The following is a 13,105-nucleotide window of genomic DNA, read 5'->3' as shown; positions in this document are numbered from 1 at the left end:
AACAACTATACGAATGAGCTACCCAGAGGGAACACCCAAATCTTTACATGACTATGATCCTCACATGCTCTTTGTTGCAGTTATGTATAAGGGTGTTGATTTCAGTTGGTTAAAGGCTATGGTCAAAAAAGAGGAAGTGGTGAGTATATTCATTCATATGTACCATGCTGTGTTCTACAGTTGTGAGTTTTAAACTCTGTCCTTCCAAGCCCATCATGCTGATTGGCTCCCGGCAGCACCTCCACACCTCAGGCGCTGATAGGATCACCATACATGGATGCACACTCCACCTTACTAAGCCAGTCCGGAATCTTGGTGTCTTGTTTGACTCATAACTATCCTTTCTACACTACATCCGTATCATGACCCACTTCTGCAACATCTCCCGGCTCCGCCACTGGCTCACACTTCAGGCTGCCGAAACCCTCATACATGCATTCATTACTTTGAGGCTTGACTATTACAAACTGCTTGCTTGTTGGCCTCCCCAACTCCTCCCTCTGTAGGCTGCAGATCATCCAGAACTCATGTCCTCTCCTGCACCAGGCTCCGTGACTCTCAAACCCTATTCTCATTCGACTCCACTGGCTTCCCATCCCTGATTGTAAAAGTTTTACAAATACATTAAGAGGAATAGGCTAGTGAGGATAAATGTAGGTCCACTTCAGTCAGAGACGGGAGAAGTTGTAATAAGGACATGGCAGAGTCCCTAAATGGGTACTTTGCATCTGTCTTCACCCTAAAAGACACACCAAGTCTGCCAACAATAGAGATGCACCAAGGATATAAGGACAGTGAGCAACTTAGGGAAATTTTCGTTGGTAGAGAATTGGTGCTACGGAAACTGTTAGCACTAAAAAGTGACAAATCCCCTGGTCAGGATGGCTTGCATCCCAGGGTTTTAAAAGAGGTAGCTTATGAGATAGTGGAGTCCTTGTGTCTGATCTTCCAAAATTCCTTGGATTCTGGAACAGTCCCCATGGATTGGAAGATCGCAAATGTCACACCACTATTTAAAAAAGGCGGAAAGGAAAAGATGGGGAATTATAGGCCAGTTAGTCTCACATCAATGATAGGAAAAAATTTAGAATCATTGATTAAGGATGTGATAGTGCGGTGTTTAGGGGAGCACAATATAATTAGGCCAAGTCAACATGGCTTTACAAAAGGGAAGTCATGTTTGACAAATCTCATAGAGTTTTTTGAGGATATTTCGAGTAAACTAGATAAGGGTGAATCAGTGGATGTGGTCTATTTGGACTTCCAGAAGGCATTCAGTAAGGTGCCGCATAAAAGGTTAGTCCAAAAGATAAGGGCCCATGAAATTGGGGGGAGCATATTAACGTGGGGAATGGTTAGCGGGTAGGAAACAAAGAGTAGGGATAAACGGGTCCTTTTCAGATTGGCGGGATGTGACTACTGGAGTGCCACAAGGATCAGTCCTTGGGCCTCAGCTATTTACCATCTACATCAATGATCTAGATGAGGACATCGAAGTTAATATATCTAAATTCGCGGATGACACAATACTAGGAGGTAGTGTCAACACAGAGGATGACATTTAAAAAATGCAGTGAGTCATAGATAGGTTAGGTGATTGGGCAGCTGGTGGCAGATGAAGTATAATGTAGGGAAGTGCGAAGTCATCCACCAAGGTAGCAAAAACAGTAGAGCAGGTTATTTTTTAGGAGAGAGATTGGAATAATAATACTTGCATTTGATGTAGCGCTTTTCACGTCATCGAAACGTCTCAAAGCGCTTCACAGAATATACTGTAAAGTGAATTGACTGTATATTTGTGGACGTAACGCGGCAGCCAATTGCACACAGCAATGTCCCACAAACAGTCGTAGATTGAAAATGACCAATTTATTATTGTTTTTGGTTTTGGAGGGATTATTATTAGGCTCTGTGTGGAGTAAGGAAACTTGCCCAAGGTTTCGCCCTCTGCCTGGAATTGAACTCAGGTCTCTCGCTTACAAAGCGAGTGCTCTAAGCACTGAGCTACAGGACTCCGAGGAATGTGTTAGCGTCCAGAGGGACTTGGGTGTCCTTGTACACCAATCACAGAAAGTTAGTCTGCAGGTGCAGCAGCAATTAGGAAGGCGAACGGTATGTTAGCATTCATTATGAAAGGATTAGAGTATAAGAGTAGGGAAGTTTTGCTGCAACTGTGTAGGGCCCTGGTGAGACCACACCTGGAATATTGTGTGCATTTTTGGTCTCCTTATTTAAGGAAGGATGTACTTGCCTTGGAGGGGATGCAGCGTAGATTTACTAGGTTAGTATCAGGGATGAAGGGGATGAGTTACGAGGATAGGCTGAGCAATTTGAGCCTATATTCTCTAGAATATAGAAGGATTAGAGGGGATCTTATAGAAAACTATAAGATCATCAAAGGGCATGATAGATAGAGCTCTAACAACTGAGCTACAGGACTCCACCTTCCTACTTAACCATGCCTTTGATCAACCTACCACCCCCAACCCCTTCCCCCGTCATCCACCCCTCTTGACACAAACTCTTGACTGCCCAGTGCATTGGGGCACCCCTGCCGATGTGAAAGGCACTACATAAATGCAATTTTTTGCTGTTTGATTAATATATAAGACTGTTAGGAAGTCGTGATGTTTTGATCCAGACATTGTGGTCACAGTTTGTAAAGTTGTGATTTTGTGAGGTAAGTTCAAGTACCTAAAGTGAGTACATGTTTCCATTGGACTATCCACCTGTGCATCAACCTGCTTCATGCTCCCATTGGACCATCCTACCAACAGCTCCAATGGGAGCACATACTCAATATAGTCATTAAAAATTGTGGCAACTTTAAAAAAAAGTTGCAGTGTACAGCCTGCGATTTTCTTTACAGCCTTATTAATCTACAAGTCCTTATAATTGATATACACCTTATCAGACCATTGAGGCATCTCAAAAGTGCTTCATGGCATACACTGTTTTGTGGTGCAACTGCGTGTATTTTGTGGCCTAGCCAATTTATATACAGCAAACAACCAAGAAGTGAATGATCAATTTTACTTTGTGGGATCGTTGGCCAGACAACTAAGAGAAACTTCTCTTTTCAAATACTGCCATTGGACCTTTAATGGCAATCTAGACAGTACCATCGTTTAACATCTCATCCAAAGGATGATAGTGCAGCACATTCCCACTGCATTGGAGTGTCAGCATAGACGATAAGTGCTCCAAGTCACAACGTAGGACTTGAACCCACAATCTTCTAACTCAGAGGTGAGAGTACTAACAATTGAGTTAGGATAACACACATTTAAAGAGAGATGTTTCAACTTGTTTACTACACTACTTCAACATTTTATCGACCGCCTGGCTAAGTTGGTAGCACTCTTGCCTCTGATCAATCTTGTCAAAAGGTGGTGGGATCAAGTCCCACATTGGGACTTTGAACTCATAGTCTAGGTTGACACTCCATTGCACTACTTGTGTTGTCAGAGGTGCTGTTTTTTGGATGAGTTACTAAATTGAGACCCATGTCTACTTGTTCAGATGGATGTCAAAAATATCATGACATGATTTGACAAGAGAAGGAAGTTTCATAGAGTAAATCTAGACGAGATGGAATTTCTCGTCATCTGAGACCAAATAATCATGAAGCAAGAGTATCTTTCTATTGAGTAATAATCTTGGACACCCGACGGCTATTCTGAAGTTGTCTCTTTTAACTGAAATGTTTTCATTCTACACTGGGAGCTCAAATTATGAAGACTATAATGATTCCAATTTAGGGTTGGTGCTAAATCAGATATAATAACAAATCTGTTACCTTTGTTTATCATAGAGGAAGTAATTTGTGTCCTGCTCGCCAGTCCTCTAGATATTACTGGCCATTCACCTATGTGGAGTTGTAAAAAGTATGGGTTATAGCACTCGCCTCGCAAGTGAGAGGACTGGGTTTGATTCCCGGGGCAGGGCGAAACGTTAGGCAAGTTTCCGGACTCCACACGCCTCTGTTTACCTAGGAGCAGTAAGTAGGAACCCGGTTGTTAGTCAATTGCTGGATCGATTTCCGGGGGTAATAATCACTTAAAAAATAATAATAAAAATAATTTGGTCACTCAATCCATGACAGTTCGTTGGACATTGCTGTGCGCAATTGGCTGCTGCGTTTCACTTTACAGTATATTCTGTGAAGTGCTTTGAGGTGCCTTGAAGACATAATGCACCATATCAAATGCAGGGATTATTATTATGGCTGTTTGCTTTTTTTCTACAAAACTAGTCACTGCAAATAAAATGAAGCATTTTGTGACCCTTCAACATGATCAGGTGATCTAAAACTTAAGTTCTTCTTTACCACTGATAATCTGATGCTGCTCCATCCTGGAATCCCTTTGTCCCAACCCTTCCCTCGCCTCCTTCAATGTCCATCTTGACCTTCCTCTTTGACTGCCTTTGGTCTTCTTCCCACCCCCTTGGTTCCCACCCCTCCCAAATCAAACCGCCAAACTTGGGTGCAAACGCTCCACTGGTCAGCACCTTGGGATGTCCCCCTGACATGAGTGGTGCTATATAAATGCAATTTGTTGACCCATGAGTTGTGGGGTAAATGACCATTATTAACTGGAGACTGGAGGGCACAGAACTTTTGCTATGATGAACAATAAGCAATTGATTTTTATATCTTTTGTTGCATCAGAGGTATAAATTTGGATCTTTATCGTCTTCACAATCGAAACTCCCTATCAATGAAGGTGTTTGTAATTTGTTAATCTTATACCTGTTGTGCTTTTAGCCATTTTTTGACAGTCTCTGGTTCTGGAAAGCAGTCCCAAGGAAACTCCCAATCGAACCAGAACAGTTTCGAATCTTGAACCCAGAGATCATCAGAGAGACGGCGATAGATCTGTTGCAGTTACCTGAACCTCGATGGAAGCTGTGGCGATGGGACCAGGTATGGTGAGGGCCTCTGCACTGCTGGAGTTGTGGACAGCTGTGTGGCCGATTACCAGAGCCAACACAAAAGTGCAGCCGCACGTCCTCCGCCATCCGCCACAAACGCCCATCAGCGCCAGAGCCGCTGTACACCTCGTTGGTCCGCGGCTCCCCGGCTGCCTCCTGACGTCACTGGGCGGGGCGGGGCGCTGGGGCGCGAGCGGCCAATGGGCTTCACTCTGAGCCACTGCCGCTGTGATTGTTAAACAGCCGAGAACCCGAGTGGGGCTGTGAGTGTCTGTCTGTCTGTCTGTGTGAGTGAGTGAGTGAGTGTCTGTGTGTCTGTGGGTGTGAGTGTCTGTCTGTCTGTCTGTGTGAGTGAGTGAGTGTCTGTGTGTCTGTCTGTGTGAGTGAGTGTCTGTGTGGGTGAGTGAGTGTCTGTCTGTGTGGGTGAGTGAGTGTCTGTCTGTCTGTGGGTGTGAGTGTCTGTCTGTGTGAGTGAGTGTCTGTCTGTCTGTGGGTGTGAGTGTCTGTCTGTGTGAGTGAGTGTCTGTCTGTCTGTGGGTGTGAGTGTCTGTCTGTCTGTGTGAGTGAGTGTCTGTCTGTCTGTGGGTGTGAGTGTCTGTCTGAGTGAGTGAGTGTCTGTGTGTCTGTCTGTGTGAGTGAGTGTCTGTGTGTCTGTCTGTGTGAGTGAGTGTCTGTGTCTGTCTGTGTGAGTGAGTGTCTGTGTCTGTCTGTGTGAGTGAGTGTCTGTCTGTCTGTGGGTGTGAGTGTCTGTCTGAGTGAGTGAGTGTCTGTGTGTCTGTCTGTGTGAGTGTCTGTGTGTCTGTCTGTGTGAGTGAGTGTCTGTGTCTGTCTGTGTGAGTGAGTGTCTGTGTCTGTCTGTGTGAGTGAGTGTCTGTGTGTCTGTCTGTGTGAGTGTCTGTCTGTGTGGGTGGGTGTGAGTGTCTGTCTGTCTGTGTGAGTGAGTGTCTGTCTGTCTGTGGGTGTGAGTGTCTGTCTGAGTGAGTGAGTGTCTGTGTCTGTGTGTGAGTGTCTGTGTGTCTGTCTGTGTCGGTGAGTGTCTGTGTCTGTCGGTGAGTGTCTGTGTCTGTCTGTGAGTGTCTGTCTGTCTGTGGGTGTGAGTGTCTGTCTGAGTGAGTGAGTGTCTGTGTGTCTGTCTGTGTGAGTGAGTGTCTGTCTGTCTGTGGGTGTGAGTGTCTGTCTGTGTGAGTGAGTGTCTGTGTCTGTCTGTGTGAGTGAGTGTCTGTGTGTCTATGGGTGTGAGTGTCTGTGTCTGTGTGAGTGCGTGTATGTCTGTCTGAGTGGGTGTGAGTGAGTGTCTGTCTGTGTGTGAGTGAGTGTGTGTCTGAGTGTCTGTGTGTGAGTGTCTGTGTCTGAGTGTGAGTGTCTGTGTGAGTGTGAGTGAGTGAGTGTCTGTGTGTGAGTGAGTGTCTGTGTGTGAGTGAGTGTCTGTGTGTGAGTGAGTGTCTGTGTGTGAGTGAGTGTCTGTGTGTGAGTGAGTGTCTGTCTGTGTGTGAGTGAGTGTCTGTCTGAGTGAGTGAGTGTCTGTCTGTCTGTGTGAGTGAGTGTCTGTCTGTCTGTGTGGGTGTGAGTGAGTGAGAGTGAGTGAGTGAGTCTGTGTGTGAGTGTGAGTGTCTGTGTGTGAGTGTCTGTGTGTGAGTGTGAGTGTCTGTGTGTGAGTGTCTGAGTGTGAGTGTCTGTGTGTGAGTGTCTGTCTGGGTGTGAGTGTCTGTCTGGGTGTGAGTGAGTGTCTGTGTGTGAGTGAGTGTCTGTCTGTGTGTGGGTGTGAGTGAGTGTCTGTGTGTGAGTGAGTGAGTGAGTGTCTGTCTATGTGTGAGTGAGTGTCTGTCTGTGTGTGGGTGTGAGTGAGTGTCTGTCTGTGTGTGGGTGTGAGTGAGTGTCTGTCTGTGTGTGAGTGAGTGTCTGAGTGTGTGTGAGTGAGTGTCTGTCTGTGTGTGGGTGTGAGTGAGTGTCTGTCTGGGAGTGAGTGAGTGAGTGTCTGTCTGGGTGTGAGTGAGTGTCTGTCTGGGTGTGATTGAGTGAGTGTCTGTCTGGGTGTGAGTGAGTGTCTGTCTGTGTGTGGGTGTGAGTGAGTGTCTGTCTGGGTGTGAGTGAGTGTCTGTCTGGGTGTGAGTGAGTGAGTGTCTGTGTGTGGGAGTGAGTGAGTGTCTGTGTGTGGGTGTGAGTGAGTGTCTGTCTGTGTGTGTGAGTGAGTGTCTGTCTGTGTGTGTGAGTGAGTGTCTGTCTGTGTGTGAGTGAGTGAGTGTCTGTGTGTGGGAGTGAGTGAGTGTCTGTGTGTGGGTGTGAGTGAGTGTCTGTCTGTGTGTGAGTGAGTGTCTGTCTGTGTGTGAGTGAGTGTCTGTCTGTGTGTGAGTGAGTGTCTGTCTGTATGTGAGTGAGTGAGTGTGTGTCTGTGTGGGTGTGAGTGAGTGTCTGTGTGTGAGTGAGTGAGTCTGTTTGTCTGTCTGTGTGTGGGTGTGAGTGAGTGTCTGTCTGTGTGGGTGTGAGTGAGTGTCTGTCTGTGTGTGTGAGTGTCTGTCTGTGTGTGTGTGAGTGAGTGTCTGTCTGTGTGCGTGTGAGTGAGTGTCTGTCTGTGTGCGAGTGTGAGTGAGTGTCTGTGTGTGAGTGAGTGTCTGTGTGTGAGTGAGTGTCTGTGTGTGAGTGTGTCTGTTTGAGTGTCTGTGTGAGTGTGTGTGGGTGTGTGTCTCTGTGTTTGAGTGTGAGTGTGTGTCTGTGTGAGTGTATGTGTCTCTGTGTTTCAGTGTCTGTGTTGTGTGTCTCTGTGTTTGTGAATGTCTCTATGTGAGGGTGTCTGTGTGTGTCTGTCTGTCTGTCTCTGGGTCTCTGTGTCTGTGTGCGGTGCCAGGCCTTGAGAGCTCCTGTAGCCTCACTAGTGTTTCCCCCCCACCCCCCCAAAAATATGGTCTACACAGCTTTTGTTAAACAAGCAATTAATATTTTTTNGGCAACAATCTAATATGTTATTTCCTGATGTTTAGTGTTTATCAATAAAATAAAAAAAGGTTGGCAGTAAAATGTACCTCAATAGCACCAATCAATTCACGGTAATTTTCTGTAAAATTTGCTAATCTCCCCCTGCGCACTTTTCTGCAAAATGGGCAAATCTTCCTGCAATTCTTGGCAAATATTTCCACACTTTTTTTATTGGTCCAGCCTATGACACATTTCTAAATGGTTACTGCATAACATTTGTGTGTGAAGCGCTCAGATGCTACTCCACGTGAAGGGTGCTATATAAATGCAACTTGTTGTCAAAACAAAGAAATGCATTATGTCTCGAGTGTCATTTTAAAAAAAAAATCATTGTTTTGCTCACTTGCATTCAATTGTCTACTGCTGTACAACTGAGCTCCTCAATACTTGGGGAATCACTTCAAAATATTGGATCCTATAATTGGATATTTGGTGCCACCCACTGGTGAGAATTTGAATTGCTTCCTTATATCCAGTTTATTTTTTTAATGCTGTGATGTGGATAGTTAAGAGATAGTTGAGGGGCTAACAAGACGCCAAGATTAACGTCGGGAAGACGTCCCAAGGCGCTGAACAGTAGGGGATCAGGACCCGAGCGTGGGGGGGCAGAGTTGAGATGAGGGAGGGCAGAGAGGTAGGAGGGCGGTTGAAGGCACGGTCGAAAAGGAGGGTATTGAGTTGTGCCTTGTAGTTTTAAGTTCACAAAAAAATTGCCAATTTTAAATAAAACATTAAGTGCATTAGAGACCATGACAGGGTACATTGTTCATATTTTGTGGAAGGGATGAGCTTAATGACCCATTTGTGTTGCAAGTTTTTTTTATAATTTCAAAATGGAATTGACTTGTTAGACTTCTCTTTTTTAAAATGTTAATGCTCTGAATTTGGAAACCTGAATGCTTCTTTGTGTTTTTAGAATATTCCTACCTTAGGAGTCAGCGCTGTTGTTCTGGCTACGCACTTGTGTGATGAGGTCAGTTTGGCGGGATTTGGATACAACCTGGGTGAACCAGATACCCCCTTGCACTACTATGAGAATGTCCGGATGGAAGCTATGAAAGCTCAAACTATGCACAACGTGGAGACGGAGAGGAAATTTCTGGCAGGTCTGGTTGAAAAAGGTGTTGTGACAGACCTCAGTGGAGGGATTCACTGCAAATTTTGCAAGTCCAAGAGCTAGCAGGAGCTTCCGAAAATGACTTAGCAAAACTAAGTCTTTTCAGGTCTGCTAGCTAAGGCCATTTCAGTGTTTATTGCCATAGAGGAAAGTTTTGTGTTTTTTGCAGAACTACATGTGGTATTGCTGCTGAAAAATGTAACAAAAAATAATTCTCTCCCGCCAACCCCATGATCTGTTCTTATTGAGTGTTGAATTGGAGTTAGTTATGTTAATTAAGTTTTTGCTAGCATATTTTTTGAGCCTGAAATTGTGATAATGTTACATTGCTTTGTTCTAACATTCCTGAGACAATCTTTGCTGTCTAACATTCTCGAAGCTTTCTATGTGCAATTTTTTAAATTTGTAACAAAATACTTTTTTTTTAAACCCCTCCAGGTGTCTCCAGTTCACTAATAGCCCAATTTTTAATAAGAACCTAGGACAGCAAACCTTAGGAGTGTACACAAAATAAGGTCACATGCTCATCTCTTTAATAGCTTTTTTTAAAAAAAGTTTGGTGCTGGAGGTTTGGCCCTGGGTTTATTTACACATACACAGAAATCTTGTTTGCTGCTTGCACAGGGCTAGGGAATATGTGGCTTTTTAGCCAACAGCACTCCATTATATTGCTTTATTGCAACAGCGTTAAATAGAAGGGCGCTGAACAATTTATTGTTGCATTGAATTTAATATTGAAGTAGTGTTTCACAAAGTGGTCTCTACAAATATAAAGTGTTTTTCAGCGAGATGCTGGCTTGTGGTACGCATGTGCATGTGATTGAAATCAGGACCCTAGAGGAATGTTTTTTTTGGTCTTTTGGTCAGCCAGGTGTCTTAACACATGTGGAAAGCCATCATCATGCTTAAGAGTATCCAAACAAAACTGAAATCCCAGAGATAGATCATTGGAATGGAATGTGCATCCTGCTCACTTAATTCTGGAAAATATTAGATGCAGGTTGGACACAGCCAAGGCTTGGGGACCCCAGAGTGTGCATTGGGGTACTGCTGGAATCTTAACTAACTAAACCCCCATAACTTATTATAATAATAATAGTAATTCTTACATTTGATATAGCACTTTTCACGTCTTTTAGACATCTCAAAGCACTTCACAGAATATACTGTAAAGTGAATTGACTGTATATTTGTGGGCAAAACTTGCCATTGATTTTGCTGTCTGGAAAGCATTCCCACTGCTTGTCCAGATAGGACCGCCCTATCTGTTAGGGCTTTCGCTTGCAGGGTTAATGGGAACTGAGTGGGAAGGAATCCCTGCCCCCAGGACTAGTCTGCCCTTCCAAGTCCTGCCAATGAGCTAGACCGGCTGTGCTGTCATTAGCAGTGCTCTGGAGCCTGGAGTACTGTGGACCTGCCTGACTCACGAACCGGACTACCAAGATTGCCAAAGATGTCTGGCTCAATTCTGACATTCTGTTGCCAAGCATGTCACCTTGGAGCCAGTTTAGCAACAAGGAAACCCTGCTTACCTCCCCCCCTCCTGCAGAGAAGTGTTAAATTCTTAGAGATGTCGAGTGATAATTAATGAGTATTACATCAAACTTTAAATACCTGATCTTCTGGGAGGTTTTGCCTCCAAAAAATGTTCTTGGTCATTTTTCTTATGCATCAGGACAGTGCATCCCTCAGAACTAACCAATTTAGTATTGAGTATATTTATTCGCCCACAAAATATACAGTCAATTCACTTCACAGTGTAAGGCGCTATATCAAATGCAAGGATTACTATTAACAACTATATGCACATTCAAAATCTAATTCTGAAGGTGAAAGCTTTGTGAATGTATGCTGTTACCTACCAACATTGCTATTATTCAATAGTTGACTGATGTTGCACTCTTAAATCTTATTGATATATATTTTTTAAAAACTTGTTTCTGCATTGATCCCAGGTTTGGTGAGTGGCAGCATTATTTTTGTAGGGAAATGATATGTTGGTTGGGTTTTGCGTATTGTAAATTTAAGAGAAAATAATATCATCAGGAACATCTTGTTTGTTGAATTGCAAACAAAATGTTGAGACCTTCAGACGAACGTCTTATTTTCTAATTGATTTTCCAAATGTTAAAATTAATAATGGGGTCTGATTTCTATTCTTAAAAACTTCAAGTTGCAAATAGTAGATAGAAGAGAATCACACTGATGTGGGAACCCCACTCTAGGTCCACCGCAACCCATTCTCTATCACCCAGAGCAGAGTTCCAAATGTTCGGTGTGACGTACAGCCAGTTAACTGGCAAGCAATGTTATTGGTGCCTCAGGAGTTTTTAACTAACTTTATTTTGATCAGCACGTGTTGGGAAAATAAACGGCATTTAGTTAGCGTGAAGTAATGGATGGGAAATTTGCACCTCCCTCCTTCCGTTCAAGTTACCCTTTTCAGTTCACTGGTAGCATAATAAAATTTCATTGAGATTTTCTACATCAACAAATGACGAATCCTGTACTTATCAACCAACATACAGTAGAGCCCTGTCATAATGTGGCAGTCAGGGTCCCTAAAACCCAATCAACCTTATAACAGGACATGATCAGCAGTTAAGCACTTCCGTGTTGCTGGTGTTACTGCACATGCCTGGGGGGTGGGGAGGAGCAGCAGTGATCTTCTCTCCCACTGAAATCCTCATTTGTCTTAAAATTTAAGATGCTGCAGAAGGTTGGAAAATTCTTAAATTCACACTTAATTTGGAAACCTTTTTTTTTGCTGTTCATTAAAAGATCAGGCTTCCAAAATACAAGTAAATAAATATTTATTTTGCTGCAATTCTGCTTGTTCTTAAATTTTAAGAAAAATGGTCTTATGGAGTAAGACTAGATGGAATCTATTGGGCGAAATAATTTAATTTCTTTAATAAAATAATTTCTTTCTGATTTGTCTATTTTCCTTGTGTTATTCATGAAGTGTGTTCATTCACAGATTTGTATCTTTTTAAACAGAATCAATTGTGTGTTTGAGATTCAGATAATGTGATCTTTCGGGTTTTGACTTCACAGCCGTAACATTTGATGCAAAACAAAAACTGTTCTGCCTTTTTTTTTCAAAACTTGCCCTTTTTTTTCTAAAATTAGTTCACTGGCTTTTGAATTTATAATGAACTTTGAGTAATGAATATTTAATGCAACAATGATGGATTAAGATAAACTTGTTCCCTGGTGGACATTAAGGTATTTTAAAGAACATGAACGTAGCCAGGTCAATGGTGAATTGTATCTTTATTTCAATGTCCTGATTGTTTAGTTTCCTTCTGTTGAGCTTTAAAAGCATTCCAAATTTTGTTATTTTGCAAAATAATTCTTAATCGTACCTCAGTAAAAATTGAAGGCCTGAAGTTTCATCAATTCCTTAGCCTCTGATAACGTTTTGTCTTAAAATTTACCAGAATTCACTGGAAAATGCTTTCTGTTTAAGAATAGGGTGTGCGGGGGTGGATTTTTCTTCGAAATTCAAGATGCATTTTTAAATTTCCCACATTTCTGTGTGATTTTAGATTCTAAGGTGAAATATAGTGGAATTTCGGGTTACTACTTAGCTGGTTATTGTGCCCTGAGTTAGTCACTTTTCCGATTTCTCAAAAATGTCGTAAACTACAAAGCTCAGAGTTCTTCAATCTGGAACAATCTGAGTGTGCTCAGTAGAGAAACGTGTTCAGACAGCAAAGCTCAACAGCGATGGAAAAAATATATGCAAATGTACAGTATCTTGGGAGGAAAACTGTAACCTGCAACATTTCAAATTGTTTGAAGTATTTGGCATTCTATTGCAATTGTTTTTTTTCGTTGTCTGTCAACTATTTCTTCTGGAAATTAACAGCATCTTTATTTAGCTATGTATAAGTATTTATTATTTGTACTGACTCGCAAATATTTTTTTGCAAAGAACTGTTGTAAATACATTCATGATTTTTTTTTATTGAATGATTCTTAGAGACTGGCCAGGAGTCAGTCAGTCAAATGTCTCCAAATTGACATGTTGAACGTTCTGGTACACAAGTGAACCATTTTGGCAGTCAAATTTATGAT

At 42.7% G+C, this 13,105-nt stretch overlaps 1 protein-coding gene across 2 annotated transcripts in view; it reads left to right on the top strand.

Annotated features, from left to right (window-relative positions):
* The window catches only part of LOC103181477 (lactosylceramide alpha-2,3-sialyltransferase), a 39,340-nt gene extending 29,960 nt beyond the window's left edge, over positions 1-9,380 (top strand). Inside the window, exons 6-8 of one of the 2 annotated variants that reach the window (XM_042343429.1) lie at positions 40-139; positions 4,769-4,927; positions 8,822-9,380. In XM_042343429.1, the coding sequence (XP_042199363.1) occupies positions 40-139; positions 4,769-4,927; positions 8,822-9,085 (523 nt within the window). In that variant the 3' untranslated portion in view covers positions 9,086-9,380. Of the gene's footprint in view, positions 1-13; positions 140-4,768; positions 4,928-8,821 lie in introns of those variants that run through there. The other variant, XM_042343431.1, reaches the window with a different exon arrangement.
* The last annotated feature ends 3,725 nt before the right edge of the window (positions 9,381-13,105 follow it).

The sequence above is a fragment of the Callorhinchus milii genome, unplaced genomic scaffold (assembly GCF_018977255.1).
Source record: "Callorhinchus milii isolate IMCB2004 unplaced genomic scaffold, IMCB_Cmil_1.0 Scaffold1, whole genome shotgun sequence".
Classification (NCBI taxonomy): Eukaryota; Metazoa; Chordata; class Chondrichthyes; order Chimaeriformes; family Callorhinchidae; genus Callorhinchus; species Callorhinchus milii.
Note: the sequence above shows the minus strand (reverse complement) of the source record. Positions and strands in the feature narration are given on the sequence as shown.